At 38.9% G+C, this 17,387-nt stretch overlaps 1 protein-coding gene across 3 annotated transcripts in view; it reads left to right on the plus strand.

Moving 5' to 3' along the window:
- LOC145987746 (uncharacterized) overlaps positions 1-17,387 on the plus strand; it is a 140,126-nt gene that overhangs the window by 65,089 nt on the left and 57,650 nt on the right. For all 3 annotated transcript variants that reach the window (XM_083122409.1, XM_083122408.1, XM_083122410.1), the window contains exons 9-10: positions 5,972-6,123; positions 10,913-16,535. In XM_083122409.1, the coding sequence (XP_082978535.1) occupies positions 5,972-6,123; positions 10,913-16,535 (5,775 nt within the window). The remainder of the gene's footprint in view (positions 1-5,971; positions 6,124-10,912; positions 16,536-17,387) is intronic.

A 17,387-nucleotide genomic window follows, 5' to 3' on the forward strand; every position in this document is an offset into this window, starting at 1 on the left:
TAGTACGGGAAACATGGCTGCGTGCATACAGTCTCCCGCCGAGTGCGAGGTACGCATGCGGTAATCAGGTTTAAGAAGCTGTCTGTGTAGTTGTGTGAAGTGTATGGACAGAATAACATTAGTGAAGGAATTGTCCAAAGATGGTGTAGAAAATGCACAGCAGGTATGACAATAAAAATAATACATTGTCATAACAACATTTGAAAATGGTTAGGCTAAGTTCAAAGTTCCACATTTGTGCAATATTTATAATTATTTAGTCATATGATTGCTCAAAATTTTATTCATATAATTCAATTAAGTGTCTGAAATTACTATTTAAACTAATTTTATTAAATATTATGTTTAAAAAAACCAATTTGTATATCATGACAAAATTATCAAATTGTGTAATATTTTGAATTCATATTCATAACAGTTATTTTTGACTGGCAATATGAAAAACAAATATCTTCAATCATATGTGTTCTTTCAGACAAGAAAGATATGATACATTCAAATTTATAATTAAATTTATTGAAATTTTGTACATTTGCATTGGCATCAAGATTTATATACAGTCAACTCTCGATTCAACGACCTTTCACAGTTCCCGGGAAAAGGGTCGTTATTTCGAAGGGGTCGTTATTGGAATTTGCTCCAATTTGCAGCTTAAGGGAGCTCAAACGGACACAAATATGCCTCGGAGATGGTAACACCATTTATCCTGGTAGTTATGCAACCTGTTATGCACAGGATGCGTGTTGTGAGAAGGAAAATAGAACATGAAAAAGTTTTCACAAAAGATAATTTAAAATAATGTTACTTTATTTCAATTGTGCACAGTCGTTGCTTTTCCAGGAAATTCTTACAATTCTAGTTCATGAGAAACCCGTTTGCACTGAGACCAATGGAAAGGAAAACAATCTCTCGCTTATTGCAAGCGAAACTCGAAGAATCTTGACACCAGTCAGACTGGTGCCAGCAAAAGTCGGGAGATAATCGGGCAGAATGAATGTTGGATTTTATACGGGTTTACTGGAGCATTGTCTGTTACAAGATTAACTGGTAAGATTAGATCTCTCGGGAGAAACAACACAACCTCTCTAGGTACCAGACAAAAAATAAAGGTAGGGCTGTAATTTTCGTTCTGGTTCAGCTGTGTAAAATACATCGTAAAAAAAAGTCACTTTTCTTTGCTTCAACCAACTTCATTCACCCTCCTTCCCCATTCAAGGGAGCAGTCCAAACTCCTTCCTTGACTTGCATTGTAATCCAGCCTGAAAAAGAAAACGCGCAACTTGCGATCTGTTTTCACCCAATGCGTATTCTAGGACAAGTCATTAAACAGCGTGGCAGTCGATAATCATTCGGGTTTGGAATTGAATTTCACTTTAAACTGTATATTTAGTCCCGATTAGCCCATCAGGATAAAATGAACTGAAAACAAGCTTTATGAAACTGCGCATTTGCACATGGTAGATCGTTATTTACTCTCACGTTAATGGTCGATTTAATGTTTTATTTAGGAGTATTCTCGATGTCAAACACCCACCCTTCCAAATGTTTTCCCCTTGAATAATGTATTTTTAATCAGTCTTGGGGACCATTCCTACATTGAACACACTTTTTTTTTCCTCAACATGAATGGTTCTCAAGAAAAGCGGATGTAAATTAAATTTACAGATTTGCTTATCAGAAGGCGCAGAACATGAAGTTATTTTAACTCTTGTTTTCCTTTCTGGAGATCGAATTTCATTATCGTCAAATCAAAACAGCTTTGCGAGATTCAAAACAATAACTTTTGCCTTCCCGCTGGATGAGTCATCGCTGTTATCGGCAAGAAAGAGCTTTGCAGACGCTAGACAAAACACTGGCGCCAGCTGCATCGTAAAAACAAGGAGACCGGCTGGAAGTTCGAGCAACAGGTGGCGGAAGAGAAAAGCAACTGTCGAAGAGGGAACTTTTAACAGCAGCGTAAAGAAGAAAGAAATGACCCTTGCTTTACATTTTACCATGCAACAGACAATAATACGGGCAATATTTCCTATGCAGACAACAGCATTAAAAAATAATAATAATAAATAAATAAAAAAAAAACAACTGAAATCTGCAATTATCAACATTGCCGTGCACACCAGTGGCGGAGAATGAGCTGAGGAAAGGGTAGAGGGTCACTTTTTTTTACTTGTTCTATGGTTTTTGTTCGTTTTCAAGAATATAACCAGAACTGGTTGCCCCATTTTAGATGTCAAAGGAAAGGAAGAGGGGTGGTTCCTTTTCCACCCTCGCCTGTAATCTGCCCGCATCAGCAAGAAAATCCTGGCTGAAACAATCTGCATCCCCCTCCCCCCCCCCCCTACGTTTGCTGACAGGAAAAGAGGGAGAAGTCAGTCGTTTAACGGAACACTTTTTTGGCAGATATTACGACATCGACACAATTAGGAAAACGTATGAAGTGGGAAACGGGAGTTATGATGCACGTAAGATCGAAGTAAACTTTTGTGCAAACCTGGATGACAACGCATTAAGTGGGTTGACGATCTTTAGTTCACCTATATGGTTTTTATTATCTCTAACAGTTTCGCTTTTTTAAGAAGTGTTGCAGGGAACAACGAACACGTTTTGAATGAAAGCGGTTTGCCGGAAGTTGTAGGCTACAAGGCCGAAAGTTGCTCACTCACGGGAACTGAACTCTAGGTCAGAGCTGGACAGATAGGCCAGACTTCCAGGCGCCACGCATCTGTTTTTCGAACATTCCTGCGATCTTATCTCTCAAGGTGGTGTATTTATCGATGAAAGAGCTTGACCTGCCATACACAGTGGCAAAGACTGCAAGTCCAGCAGTCATTTCGGGCTGCTCCCACCCTCCCCCGTGAGTTTTCAGCAGCTCTTAGGACAAGGAAACAAGCCAAGTCGATTTAAAATAACATCCAAGCAAATTCGATCTTCTCTTCTCGCATATCCAAGAGCAAGCGTGGCAAAACAAGCCTGGCGCGTTGGGTAGCGGCAATCGGGGGGAGGGGTTACATTGGTGCACTTGAGGGAGGGGAGGGCAGAGGTCAAGTGCTATTGGATATCACTCAAGCATGGTGTGGTGGTGTCTATTTTTAGTTCAGACCTAAATGTGAGCGGTAGAGCGCTCGTAAAGGGAATGAGTGGAGGAAAAAACAACGCATTTTCGGCCGATTTCCTTCAATTTTTCAACTTTTTTTTTCCAAATTTTTCTAAATTTTTCACGGTTCCCGGGAAAAGGGTCGTTACTTCGAGAGGGTCGTTATACCCGGGGTCGTAGAATCGAGAGTTGACTGTACAAAGGTCAACTCTTTAAAATTGTTCAATGTATAATATGATGTCATACTTGGTATTTTGTATCAACATTCAAATATTGTAATTGTAATCATTAGATAAGTATATTGTGATATACATAGTAAAATAGCTGTAACAGAGCAAATATGTACATTTACTACACAAACATTCAAGCTGTTAAGCACTTATGGACAAAAATATAAAACAAAAACAATTGAAGATAACACACACTAAAAAATCTGGCTTGAACTAGTTGCTCTAATACTAGTTGTCTAGGACTTTTGAGGAATCTCAGGATGGATGGAAGATAAGTAAAAATGTGGCTATTGGTGAAGGGTTGATATTTGTATAAATCTTGATATTTTGAAAGATTATACTTTGCAAGTTAATCTTTAATAGTTTGTTTAAAACTATATAGAGAAATTTTGTTCATAATAGAATCTTGAAAATGCTTTTATAATGGCATAATCTTTAAAAAAGATTTGGAACTTGTGGAAAGTGCCAAGTTTAAAAATTGGAAGCAGGATATTATTATCTGCTTGCATCTGCATTATCAAGCTAGTAGATCAATAATGCATTACCTCAAATGAATGTTTTGAGAAATAAGACAAAGTGAGAGAAATATCTTCTGCATTTTGGATGTGAATTAACCATATGTGGAGTTTTAAAAATTGAAGAATGGAAGCCATCTTGTAAACCTGGTTGAAGAAATTGACATATTGAGTATACTCAGATGTAGAACTGATGCATGCCAAAATATGAAGAAAAAGACTTACTCTACCTCACAAGGAGATAATAAAGAAATATTTTCTTCATATAAATAACATTTATATGTTATAAATGTTCTTGTAAACAAATGCATAATTTGATGCTCTTGTAACTTTTGTTATTTCTAGTTTTTTATCAATATAATAATTATAAAAATATTTATTATTGTTTGAACATAAACACTATTCATCAGCATATGTAAGCTGGTATTCCTTTTCAACATATATCCGTAGCTTCCTACTGAGCTATAACATTGATTTGAATTTTTGTCAGGTATATACATAAAATGATGTGCCAATCAAGACTTCATATTTAACCGAGGACATTTATCAAAGTGATTGATTAGTGAGATAGATTAGACTGAATTGAATTGTCTTCTTGATATTTAGTCTCACTTCTTCTCTTTTCATCACATTTATCGTCATATAGGCCACACCAATGTCCACGACGAACCCATCGTGCACACGTGAGAAACTGCAGTCACTGGGTGATGATCTCATGCAGCAGGGAACGGGAGATCTGCGGAAACTTATATGAGAGTTTGGACATTGTAAACCGCCGGTTCTGCAGCATTGCTTGCTGCACACTTTCCACCAATTCAGGCGTCACCATGCCTGCCGGGAGATCTCTGACGCCGACAGCTTCTTAGCATGGAAAAACCTGATTACCACACATAACCTGCACTCGGTGGGAGACTGTATGCACGCAGCCATGTTTCCCGTACTACAGTTCTCTCACCACTGACTCCACACAACTGCACTTGCACCAAGTTATGGCTGCATGTTCCTCCTCCCCTTCTGCGCAAGCGCATCCCGCTCAGACCACTTGTGCCATCTTGGGGCACTTTTGGAACTTACTTTCTGGATGCGCCTCGTAGTAAACAGGGCCTATGAAGAGAAAAATGCAGTTTTACCAGGGATTGAACTTGGGTGTATGGGATACTGTGCTGTTGCTCTACGACTTGGCCTTCCTTGCACTGATTACAACTGATAGGCCTTCCATGCACTGATTACACCTGATATATTTCTTCTGCTGTTTTAACTGTGTGAGAATTTTCTTAGTTGCTGATATTACTTAAATTTCTATGTCTCCTGTTTTACAGCATCTCAATACAGTGGAACTTCGATTTTACGTTTTTCAGGGGACGAAGCTGAAAAAATCTAAAGTATACGAAAATGTAAAAATCGAGGAAAAATTTATATCATTCTGCTATGTTGGGACCATCAAGATTTAATGTATAATGCAGGAAAATGTAAAATTGGGGTTCCACTGTATTTCTCCATTCTGTTATTTTATCTTCTTGTAACCATGCATATTACATAGTATGAGAGACCTTGATTTTTCTACGTTATTTTTGTCAAAATTTGTTTTTTTCATTTTAACGCATATCTTTTCTTCACAAATGCCTGAAATTATGCACTCAGTGTGTTTTAGGAGCCTTGGTGGTCCAATTGGTATGGTATCTGACTACCATGCGGGAGACCCAGGTTCAATTCCCAGGATACGTGATCTCAGACCATGTCCCTATATATGGTGGGTCTGAGATTCACCCAGTCTAATAATAGAGGTACCTGAGGGTGGGAAATAAAGGCATAATTGGTCTCTGCAAAAGTATCACACAGCACTTTTGCTCACCCCATTGAAAGTTCAAAATACCAGAAAAGTATTGGTAGATAAAATACAACCGATACCACTGGTATTGGCTGATCAGTATTAGTAATTTTTAAAAAAGGGGTCCATCCATAAGTGCCAATGTAAAATTCCAACTTCCGTTCAAACCCAGGCCCCGTTGATCTCCCTCGTGTTCAGCTCTTCATGTTTGGTGAAGGAAACTGTACCTCTCATACCAAAGAGATAATTTCTATGTGGTAATATATGTAACAGTGGTATATGATTTTACTTTCTTTTACTTCAGGAAATATTACTCAAGGCCTCGGAAAACCAAAGAAGCAGCTACGGTGTTTATGGAACTCATTGGGAAGAAGTTGGCTAAGCCGGATGATGAGCTTGATGATGAAGAACTATCGGAGAAAAGTACCTCAGATCCTCTTGTAACAAGGAAGCTGGGTATGTTCTTTCAAAAGTCTAAAGCATGTGAATGTGTTAAGTGAAATCTCGATGATTCATTCTTCAGTGGAGTATTGCTAAAGAGCTCTTAAAATGACAAAACATTTAAATCCAGGAAATAATTTTAAAAAAATTGTTGCATTAGGATTAGTAAAGTTAAATGTAGAATGCGGTAAAATTGCAAAATAGAGAAACATGAAACTGAGGTTCAGCTGTATTTGCGTTCTGGGTACTTCCACTCTGTCTGTGTCTGCATTTGTTGTAGTTTCAAGACATGTGGTAGCACTTTGAAACACTTTCGTAAGTGTGCAACAAATTTAGCATCTGGTTATATTTCCGTCTTCTTTGTTGTCTCCTGCCAATGTTAGACTAGAGTCAAGCCAGTATTATTTTGAACCAATGCCACCCTTACTGATTTCCACTAACACCAATCCTTCTTACATTTCTCTGGCAATAGCTACGGTTAAAAACCCTTCCCTGCTTTCTCCATAGAGCATAGAAACTCGCCAAGCCTGCTGTAAGATTATCTCGTGTATGGAAAAATATTAATAGCTAAACAGAGTAGCTAATGCAGTCCATAGCATAGTCCATAGTTCACAATTTTAGACAATACTTACTGTCTGATTAAAAATCATGGATGCTCGAATTTATACGCCAATAAAAAAATTACTACATGAAAACAAGTTACTTCAAAATTTAGTAGGGATAGGACAGATTAATCGGTACTGTATCGATTTATTGATGATTTAGTGTTTTAAGTCCACTTTGTGCATACTATATCGATATCTGCCGATATCTGCATATAGGTGTATCAGAAAAATTACCGATAATTTTACCAATCTGATATATCTATAAATATCTTACAATTTATTGCAACAATGTACCATTTTGTTATAATTTTTATGGATATAGACACACAATTTCCATTAGGTTCTTTTTTTAAAAAAATAATTGTCTAAACATGCATCTTCTTTTGCATTGCAAAATCTTGGTTCAGGCAACACACATTTATTAAGAAGTAGGGATGCGACGAAGCTGAAAATTTACCGATGCTGATGTACTCACCGATAATTTTTGGAACCGATTCCGATACATAACAGAAATGGGATGTTATTTTCAAAATGACAAAAATAAATTTGCTATGTACATCTCTATTGCATATCATATGTATATACATATATACAGTCAACTCTCGATTCTACGACCCCGGGTATAACGACCCTCTCGAAGTAACGACCCTTTTCCCGGGAACCATGAAAAATTTAGAAAAATTTGGGAAAAAAAAGTTGAAAAATTGAAGGAAATCGGCCGAAAAATGCATTGTTTTTCCTCCACTCGTTCCCTTTACGAGCGCTCTACCCACAGTTAGGTCTGAACTAAAAATAGACACCACCACACCATGCTTGAGTGATATCCAATAGCACTTGACCTCTGCCCTCCCCTCCCTCAAGTGCAGCAATGTTATTCCGTACCTGACTGCCGCTACCCAACGCGCCAGGCTTGTTTTGCCACGCTTGCTCTTGGATACGCGAGAAGAGAAGATCGAATGTGCTTGGATGTTATTTTAAATCGACTTGACTTGTTTCCTTGTCCTAAGAGCTGCTGAAAACTCGCGGGGGAGGGTGGGAGCAGCCCAAAATGACTGCTGGACTTGCAGTCTTTGCCAATGTGTATGGCAGGTCAAGCTCTTTCATCGATAAATACACCACCTTGAGAGATAAGATCGCAGGAATGTTCGAAAATACAGATCCGTGCCGCCTGGAAGTCTGGCCCATCTGTCCAGCTCTGACCTAGAGTTCAGCAGGTTCCCGTGAGTGAGCAACTTTCGGCCTTGTAGCCGACAACTTCCGGTAACCGCTTTCATTCAAAACGTGTTCTTTGTTCCCTGCAACACTTCATAAAAAAGCGAAACTGTCAGAGATAATCAAAACCACATAGGTGAACTAAAGATCGTCAACCTGCTTAATGCGTTGTCATCCAGGTTTGCACAAAAGTTTACTTCGATCTTAGGTGCATCATAACTCCCGTTTCCCACTTCATACGTTTTCCTAATTGTGTCGATGTCGTAATATCTGCCAAAAAAGTGTTCCGTTAAACGACTGACTTCTCCCTCTTTTCCTGTCAGCAAACGTGGGGGGGGGGGGGGGGCGATGCAGATTGTTTCAGCCAGGATTTTCTTGCTGATGCGGGCTGATTACAGGCGAGGGTGGAAAAGGAACCACCCCTCTTCCTTTCCTTTGACGTCTAAAATGGGGCAACCAGTTCTGGTTATATTCTTGAAAACGAACAAGAACCATAGAACAAGTAAAAAAAGTGACCGTCTACCCTTTCCCCAGCTCATTCTCCGCGACTGGTGTGCATGGCAATGTTGATAATTGCAGATTTCAGGTTTATTTATTTATTTATTATTATTATTTTTTAATGCTGTTTTCTGCATAGGAAATATTGCCCGTGTTATTGTCTGTTGCATGGTAAAATGTAAAGCAAGGGTCATTTCTTTCATCGTTACACTGCTGTTAAAAGTTCCGTCTTCGATAGTTGCGTTATCTTTAAAATGCTGGGACTTTTCTCTTCCGCCACCTGTTGCTCGAACTTCCAGCCGGTCTTCTTGTTTTTACGATGCAGCTGGCGCCAGTGTTTTGTCTAGCGTCTGCAAAGCTCTTGCTTGCCGATAACAGCGATGACTCATCCAGCGCGAAAGTTATTGTTTTGAATCTCGCAAAGCTGCTTTGATTATAACGAAATTCGATCTCCAGAAAGGAAAACAAGAGTTAAAATAACTTCATGTTCTGCACCTTCGGATAAGCAAATCTGTAAATTTAATTTGCATCCGCTTAAAAGGTTTGGAAGGGTGGATGTTTGACATCGAGAATACTCCTAAATCCAACATTAAATCGTCGATTAACGTGAGAGTAAATAACGATCTACCATTTGATATGTGAAAATGCGCAGTTTCATAAAGCTTGTTTGCAGTTCATTTTATGCTGATGGGCTAATCGGGACTAAATATACAGTTTAAAGTGAAATTCAATTCCAAACCCGAATGATTATCGACTGCCACGCTGTTTAATGACTTGTCCTAGATTACGCATTGGGTGAAAACAGATCGCAAGTTGCGCGTTTCCTTTTTCATGCTGGATTACAATGCAAGTCAAGGAAGGAGTTTGGACTGCTCCCTTGAATGGAGAAGGAGGGAGAATGAAGCAAAGAAAAGTGATTTTTTTTTACGATGTATTTTACACAGCCGAACCAGAACGAATTTTTATTTTGTCTGGTACCTAGAGAGGTTGTGTTGTTTCTCCCGAGAGATCTAATCTTACCAGTTAATCTTGTAACAGACAATGCTCCAGTAAACCCGTATAAAATCCAACATTCATTCTGCCCGATTATCTCCCGACTTTTGCTGGCACCAGTCTGACTGGTGTCAAGATTCTTCGAGTTTCGCTTGCAATAAGCGAGAGATTGTTTTCCTTTCCATTGGTCTCAGTGCAAACGGGTTTCTCATGAACTAGAATTGTAAGAATTTCCTGGAAAAGCAACGACTGTGCACAATTGAAATAAAGTAACATTTTTTTAAATTCTCTTTTGTGAAAACTTTTTCATGTTCTATTTTCCTTCTCACAAAATGCATCCTGTGCATAACAGGTTGTATAACTACCAGGATAAATGGTGTTACCATCTTCTAGGCATCTTTGTGTCCGTTTGAGCTCCCTTTAAGCTGCAAATTGGTGCAAATTCCAATAACGACCCCTTCGAAATAACGACCCTTTTCCCGGGAACTGTGAAAGGTCGTTGAATCGAGAGTTGACTGTATTCTAAAGAGATGCAAATGTACATTTCCATGTAAAAAAATTGTTATGTGAACCTTTAAGAAGAACATAGATTCTCAAGAGATTTAACATTAGTGCACAAGCAGTTCTTTGAAATGCAAAATGAAGTCCTGTTCTTAATGTTGTAAATTTAATGCTGGCAGATTCAACTTCAGAAACACAAATTTTTGAAGCAATTCTGGAAGTAACCTACTTCTCTTATCGCAAATCTTGTGCCTCCCCAGTCGCGCAGTGGTAGCATCGTCGCCTTGTACTCAAGTGGTCCCAAGCTCGATCCTCGGCGGAGGCACATAGTGGTTCGGATCCCACTTTAAACTGTAGGTCCAGTCCCAATTAGCCTTACTGTGTATAAAGTGGACTTAAAACACCAACTCAATCAATCAATCTTTTCACAAATCTGACCAGCAGTGATGCAGCAGGTATGCCCAAGTATTTTCTAACCACTTGCTTCAGGTTTGGGTACTCATTTTTGAATTTCCAATACAACAGCGTATTCTGGTCATGTGGACTAGTTGGTTCAGCAATGTATTGTTTTTATTTCTGATTTTGAGGTAGGTTGATCCTCTGAATGAGAGTTTGCAATAATTTTATTACAAAAATCTACAAATGATGAAGAATCATAACCTAATTTTCAATAAATCTTACAAAATTAAAATATAGAACTTATTAGAAGGTAAACTCTAGTATTACCTGTACCAGTTTAAATATCGGATTTTTGCTGATGCCGTTACCGATATGTCAATTTCTGCCGATTTTCATACATCTGTAATCGGCTTCGTCACATCCCTATTAAGAAGTCAATGAACCATTTGGAATTTTATATCGGATCTGTAGGGTATCGGTTATCGGTACTGGTAAATTTTATATTGGTACCTTATCGGCCATCCCTAAAATTTAGTGTATTCAATTCTGCCTTAACAATTTTTTGTATGATTAATCTATTGTTTTCCTCCTTACAGAGAGAAGAATGTCTACCGCCACTGCCAGAGAGAAGCAGCGGGTTCAGAAACATTCAGATGCAAAGGAAGAATCTGTGTCCAAGAAACCAAAAGAGACAACCTCAAAATTGGATACTCAGATCAAGCAACAAAGCAAGACTTCACATAAGACCTCAGAAGAAAGCAAACCAAAAGTACATAAAGACAAGGAGAGCAAACTTAAAGAACAGAAGCATCTCAAAAATGCCAGAGAAAAGGCTATCAAGAGGAATAAGATCTTGAATAATTATGCCAATGTAAAAAGGAAAGTGATGAAAAAGTATATCCCTAACAATCTCCAATTCAAAAGAACAACTCGTTCGATGGATGTTAAGCTGGACAGTAGTTTTGTGAATAAGTTGCGAACAAGGAGGAGTCTACCGATGACGAGAAGGGAGCTGGATGATGATGATGAGGGCGATGGAGATGCTGAAGAGGAAGATGAAGATATGGACGTCAGCAGGCAGGAGAAGCGTTTGATGAGACCCCCTCTTCCTCGTAGAAGTCTCAGAGGTTCTAGGGATGCTCCAGTGTCAGACACTGAAAGTGTGAGCAGTTCACAGTCTGATCTGCCCAAGAAGCAAGTTGTTAAAAGTAGGCAGTCACCATCTCCACCACCTAGACAGCTAAGAAGATTGTCAACTTTAAGGAGTAGTGTGTCGAGCCTCTCTGAGAAGTTTAGCGAGTCGGACGAAGAACCACTAGGTAAGAAGACAGGGAAAGTACAGTCCAATCATATGGTCAGCAGAAGAGAGAGTACATCTGGCTCTAAAGCATGCAATGATAGTCCTGCAAGACCATTTAGAAGAGACGTCGTAAGGAAAAATAAAGACAGTGACAGGGATCAAAGCTCATCTCCCACTAGGAAACAGAGCAGTCAGTCCAACGAGAAGCAATTAAGAACAGAAGACAAGAATCCTCATAAGAAAAACAAGATGGACGCTCGGACTAAAGTTAATAGAAATGAGGAGAAGGCCAGAAGTATGAGTGTAAAGCAAACAAATGGATCTGAAGTGAAGAAGATCGATGTTAAATCAAAGTCAAGTGCTGACAGTGCTGTTTCAAAGAAAATTGGACCAGAAATCAACAAAAAAGTAAGCATAACTAATGAAACTGCTCCAATTACACGAAGGAGAGATTCTGAAATGTCACGAGCGAAGAGGGACAGCCGGAAAGATGCAGAAGGTATAGAAGAGCAAGCAGCGCAAGAGAAACCTTGTCCGAAACGAAGAGAGAGCATTGGTGAGAAAAAACCTGGCCAGGAAGGTGCAAAGAAGAAAGATTCTGAGACAGGGTCAACAACAAATAGTGATGCAGATCATCATGGTCCTAAACGAAAGGACAGCACTGCAGGTCAGCAGAAAAAAGCTGTTGGAGATGTTACGAGAAGAGAACCAGAAGCAGTCAAACACGATGATGATATTTCTGATAAGGAAACGCTCATGCAGCGTGGACCTAAACGACGTGACAGCAGCCTTGTAGAAGAAAAGATGATTCGTAGAAGGGAAGATTCAGAAGTTCTTACAACTCAAGAGCAGAACGAGCCAAAGAGAAAAAATAGCACTGCTCAAAAATGTGAAGACAAGAAATCTATTCATGAACTGCCTCAGCATCGAAACAGTGGAAGTGGATTACAACCCAAGAAAGATGCATTAGAACAGAACAAACCAAAACAAAAAGATAACAGTATGGATCAAGAACAAGATGAGAAACCTGCTGGCATTGATGGTAGCGAGAGTAACATGCGTGTGATATCAGAGAAAAATACTTCAGAAGCGAAGCATGGAGAATGTTCGAAGAGTATTTTGGATTCAAGCAGCGAGAAAGATGAGAAAGATTCACTTGTAGAAAAGGAAGGAAAAAATATTCAGAAAAGAAGAGAAAGCCTAAGGATTGAAAATTCAGATTTTTATTCTGAAGCTAGTAATGATGATTGTTTGGCAATTGATACCAGCACCAGCAGTGATGAGGAGACAATTCCCCTTAGTAAAATCGAGGAGTCACGAAAACAAGGCAGTAAAACAGAGATGAAAGAAAAGAAGGAAGATGTGCAAAATACGGTTAGAAACCCTGCTTTAGATAACAAAGAAATGAAAGTGCCTGTGGTAGCATTGACAAAGAATACAGACAAGACACTCATCCATTCTCTTATGTCGAAACCTGTTGTCATTTTAAGAAATAATGAACAGCTGATAATGAGAAGAAGGTCAGAAAGGAGATGCAATAGCGATGGTGAATTGTACAGAAGAAGAGAAGTAAATCTCTCAATGAAGGATGGAAAGGCGAAGACTGCTGATGATGCCGAGGAAAGCAGCGATAATGAAGAGAATATGAGACTGGTAGATCTTAAAAATAGAAGTCTTATGAATAACAACATACCCACAAAAGAGAAAGAGGATTGTATCTCCAAGAAACCTGAACATGTAGAAAAAGAGAATAGCGAGTCTAGCAAGACTGATTCATCAGAATCAACAGCTCCCGGTAAGTCTAAAATTAAGGAATCAGAAGAACGATTGGTCGAAAAGTACATAAGCAAACTAAACGAAAATACTTGCGGTAAACGTTCAGTAAGGAAAGGGAGCCTAACAAACTGTGAGGTTAACATAAAACGTATTAAAACACCAAGGGATATATTGACAAAAGATCCTGGCATTACTCGTTCCTCTAGCGAAGAGAGACTGAGGTCCAGTGATTCCGGGACCGAAATATCTAGTAAAGCAGACTTTGGCATTGAAAATTCACGGAAGAAACTGGGTAAGGAATCACGAGCATCTGTACAGTCAGCAACAGTAAGGAGTGTTAAAGGTCTTCAACCTTCTGATCCAAGATTGATAGAAGCTAAAAATAAGTTTAACACATGCACAGGTATCACCAAGAAAGCAACTGATTTGTCATCCCAAAAGAAGGAAAAAGAACCTGCTATGTTTACTTCCATAAATAAGGAGCAGGACAGAACAAAGAAAGATTTTAGTGGAATGGTCAATACTTCAAGTAAGAGCAAAGCAACAGGAGAGGCTGCAGGAAAAGTGAGCATACTTGATGTGAAAGAAAACGTCTCTACAATAGTAGACAGAAAGAATGAAAGAAATAGGTTTAAGAATGTTGAGAGCCTGTTTACAAAGAGGGAAATAGTGCTGGTTAAAAAACTGGATGAGATCAGGAATAAGGCGGAATTTCTGAACAATGAAATGCACAAGAAATCTATGGAGGAAAATAAGTCAGAAATTGCTAGTACTAAGAGTCTGGGAAAAGCTAAAGTAGAGGAGGGTCAGAAGGCTATACAATCTGTGAAAGGTATGAAAGAAAGTGTAAGTGAAGATACGAAACATACAGATGTAAATCCGTCTTCTTCAGGTATTCCTCAGAAGAAAAGTGGAAGCAAAGAACCAAAAGAGAATATCAAGGCAAAAGATGGACCAAAGAAAGCAGAAACTAGTGAAAAAATGCAAGAATTGTGTAAAAAACCTGAAGTTAATGAATTGGAAGTTAGTAAGATTTCACCTACTAAAGAACAGCATACTGGTGGTACAAAGACCATCACAAATGGCTTTGTGTCAGATGAAGTGTCCCGAGATTATAAACTTGGCAAGAAAGAAAATTTAGTATTTGACAAGAAACTTGATCTCTCTAATGTAAAGGACAGTGACACAAACTCTAATCTAGCCATTTCAAAAGACAAAGAAGCATTGCCAAAAATTACCAAAGATAAGGGTTTACAGGGTAATGAAGTTACTGCAAACTCTGATTCTCCAAGCTATCTTACGGAGGATGATAATTGTATACTGGAAAATATTGCAATGCAGGTCTTAGCTTCCATCAAAGATAGTGAACAAGAAACAGAAACCGAACATTCAGAAGATGAGCGAGTGGAAACACCAAATAAGATATCTTCAGCAAGCAAATTGTCTTTTGAAGAAACTATATTGAATAGGTCAAAAGTCTCCAGTGATAGTTTCCAAAGCAATTCTGAAATATCTAAGAAGAAAGAGACAGCTGTGCAACAGAACGTTCAATCTAATGCTTTTACTGACGCACGGGCAAAACCTGCACGGGCTTTAACTCAAGATGGGGTTGTTGAGGCCTACGGTAGAACTCTTGCTGGATATAGGTACAGTGATTCTGGGCTTTCAAAAATTAATGGGAATACGGTGACCAGTGGCCAGCATATTGCCAACTCAAGTTTTGAAAGAGCTGTTGATTATAGTGACCACTGTGTCGAAGCTGCTAAGAGTAGTGATGCAGAAGATGAACTTCAAAACCACAAGGAACCTGAACAAACGGTAGCAGAGGATTTAAGTACAAAACCGAGGCAAGTATTGCATAAAACACAAGATAATCATGTCAAAACATCACATCATATTACCAGGAGACGTGATGTTCAAACTGCATCGACATCATCACAGCATGATGGTGATGTACATCCAGAAATTGCATCTAACAAAGTACAAACTAGTGTTGGTACAATAATGAGAGCACATGAAACTCAATGTGATCTGACTGCACAAGACTTGAGGGTTCCTGAAGCTGGAAAATCTAAACAAATTGGTGACAGTGCAACTGACCTTACCAGTAGAGATTCGGATACTTTTGATGTTTCATTATCTCCAATAAGTAACAGGAGATCTTCTAGCGATAAAGAGATGAGTGATGCTGTAAGTTGCCAAGATGATGTGCAAACAGATGAATCAACAGACCAAGAAAGGCCTGGGAAGCTTAGCGATGAGAATTATAAGAACAGTTTGAAAGCTCTTCCTGATAGGCTAAACGAGAAGAAACCAATCTTACCGCGGAGAGCATTTTTGCATAAGATTAAGGACAGGAAGAACAGAACTCCAAGTGCAAATGCATTTTCACCTGAAAACGAAAGCAGTGTGTACGCCTTTGAATCTGAACCAGAAATGCCCGTCAGTACACCTTTCAGAAGCAAGGCGAAGGACGTGAAGAGACGATCTAGCCTGACCCTGCCTCCGGAAAGCATCTTGAGTGAACCTTTGGCATTAGAGAAACTAAAGCCTCCTGCAGTTCTGAAATTGGATGAGGAATCCGAGACTGAGAAAACGATTCCAAAGATCAGCGAAGAAAAACCTCCTCCACCGCCCCCACCATTGATGACACCTTTACCTGTCGTGATGCCTTATGTTGAGACTAACCTTCCTGAAGTTGTTTCAGAAAGTGGACAGTCATCACCGGAAGCTTACGTCACAAAGAACGTGAGCAGCACATCCATCGCTGTCCAGGTTAATCTTGACGAAATGATGGACACGCAGTACACAGTTTTGGAGTCTGAGGTTACGTCCAATTTGATTCAGCGAAGTATGGAGTGTTCGACGCAAACTGATGACGACCAAACACTGTCGGATTCTGAAGGACACCTCTTCTACATCCCTCTTCAACCGGCTGGACCATCTCCATCTGTCACCGCTCATCAACTCATCCAAGGAGTTGCTGTAAAGCTGGGCACGGAGGGCCCCACAGGACCGAATCAAAGGGTGATCATGCGAGCTAAGCTGGTGACCAAACCACCTGTGTTTGCTCCACAGTGTCGCACAACCACTACTATGTGTGCCAAGAGTAGCTCGGAGGCTAAGCAGACAGCTAATACAAGGTATGATTTTTACTTGTTTTTCTTGTAGTCTTGTGTTTGTAAACCATTCATAGAAATGAGAGTAGATATAACTATATAAAACACTAGAAAAATAAATGAATTCACAAGGATTCATTAATAATTTCTAAATTGGGTTTTATTATTCATAATCTCTACTTGTTCTTGAATCCTTAGTTTATTTAAAATGTATGTACATTAATTTACTTTCCATAATCATATTTCTAATGTTTTTTTAAAATTATTAGTATTCAGATTTTTTCTGAAAACTAATTGTGAAAAAATATAATACACAATGTTGCAAATCCTTCAGATACATTTCTTCACTTAGCACAAAATGTTGTTAAAAATAAATGTCGATGGTTTTGATCTAACAAAGCCTAGAGTTTATAAGTAGTTTTCAAGCAATATACTCATGGAATGTGCCAATTTGACTGTCCTCAGACAAACTTTTAATCTTCCCAAATGTTTATCATCAATGTTGGGAGATGGTGACAATGTTTAAACAAATGTTTTTACCTTTTTGAGAAGAGTGGGCCTCTTGCACTCTGTGTGAGGATGTTTTTAGACTAATCTTACCTTTTAAATATTTGTGTTTATCCTGTGCAAGTCCCTTTACAAGCTTACACTTTTAATCTTTCTCAGGGGGCTCCTTATACCCCCTTTTCTAACATTAACCTCTTAACTGGGTATGACGTAATACTCCGTTCTGGCTCTACTGATTTATAATGGGCATGACGGGATACTACGTTCTCATGTTCTTACTGCTGATATCTGTTGTGTATGACGAGATACTTCGTCAAATTACTTTCTTCTTTGTTTCACCAGATGTCTCTGACTTCCAGACTGTTGTAA

The sequence above is a fragment of the Lepisma saccharinum genome, chromosome 5 (genome assembly GCF_977018435.1).
Source record: "Lepisma saccharinum chromosome 5, izLepSacc3.1, whole genome shotgun sequence".
NCBI lineage: Eukaryota > Metazoa > Arthropoda > Insecta > Zygentoma > Lepismatidae > Lepisma > Lepisma saccharinum.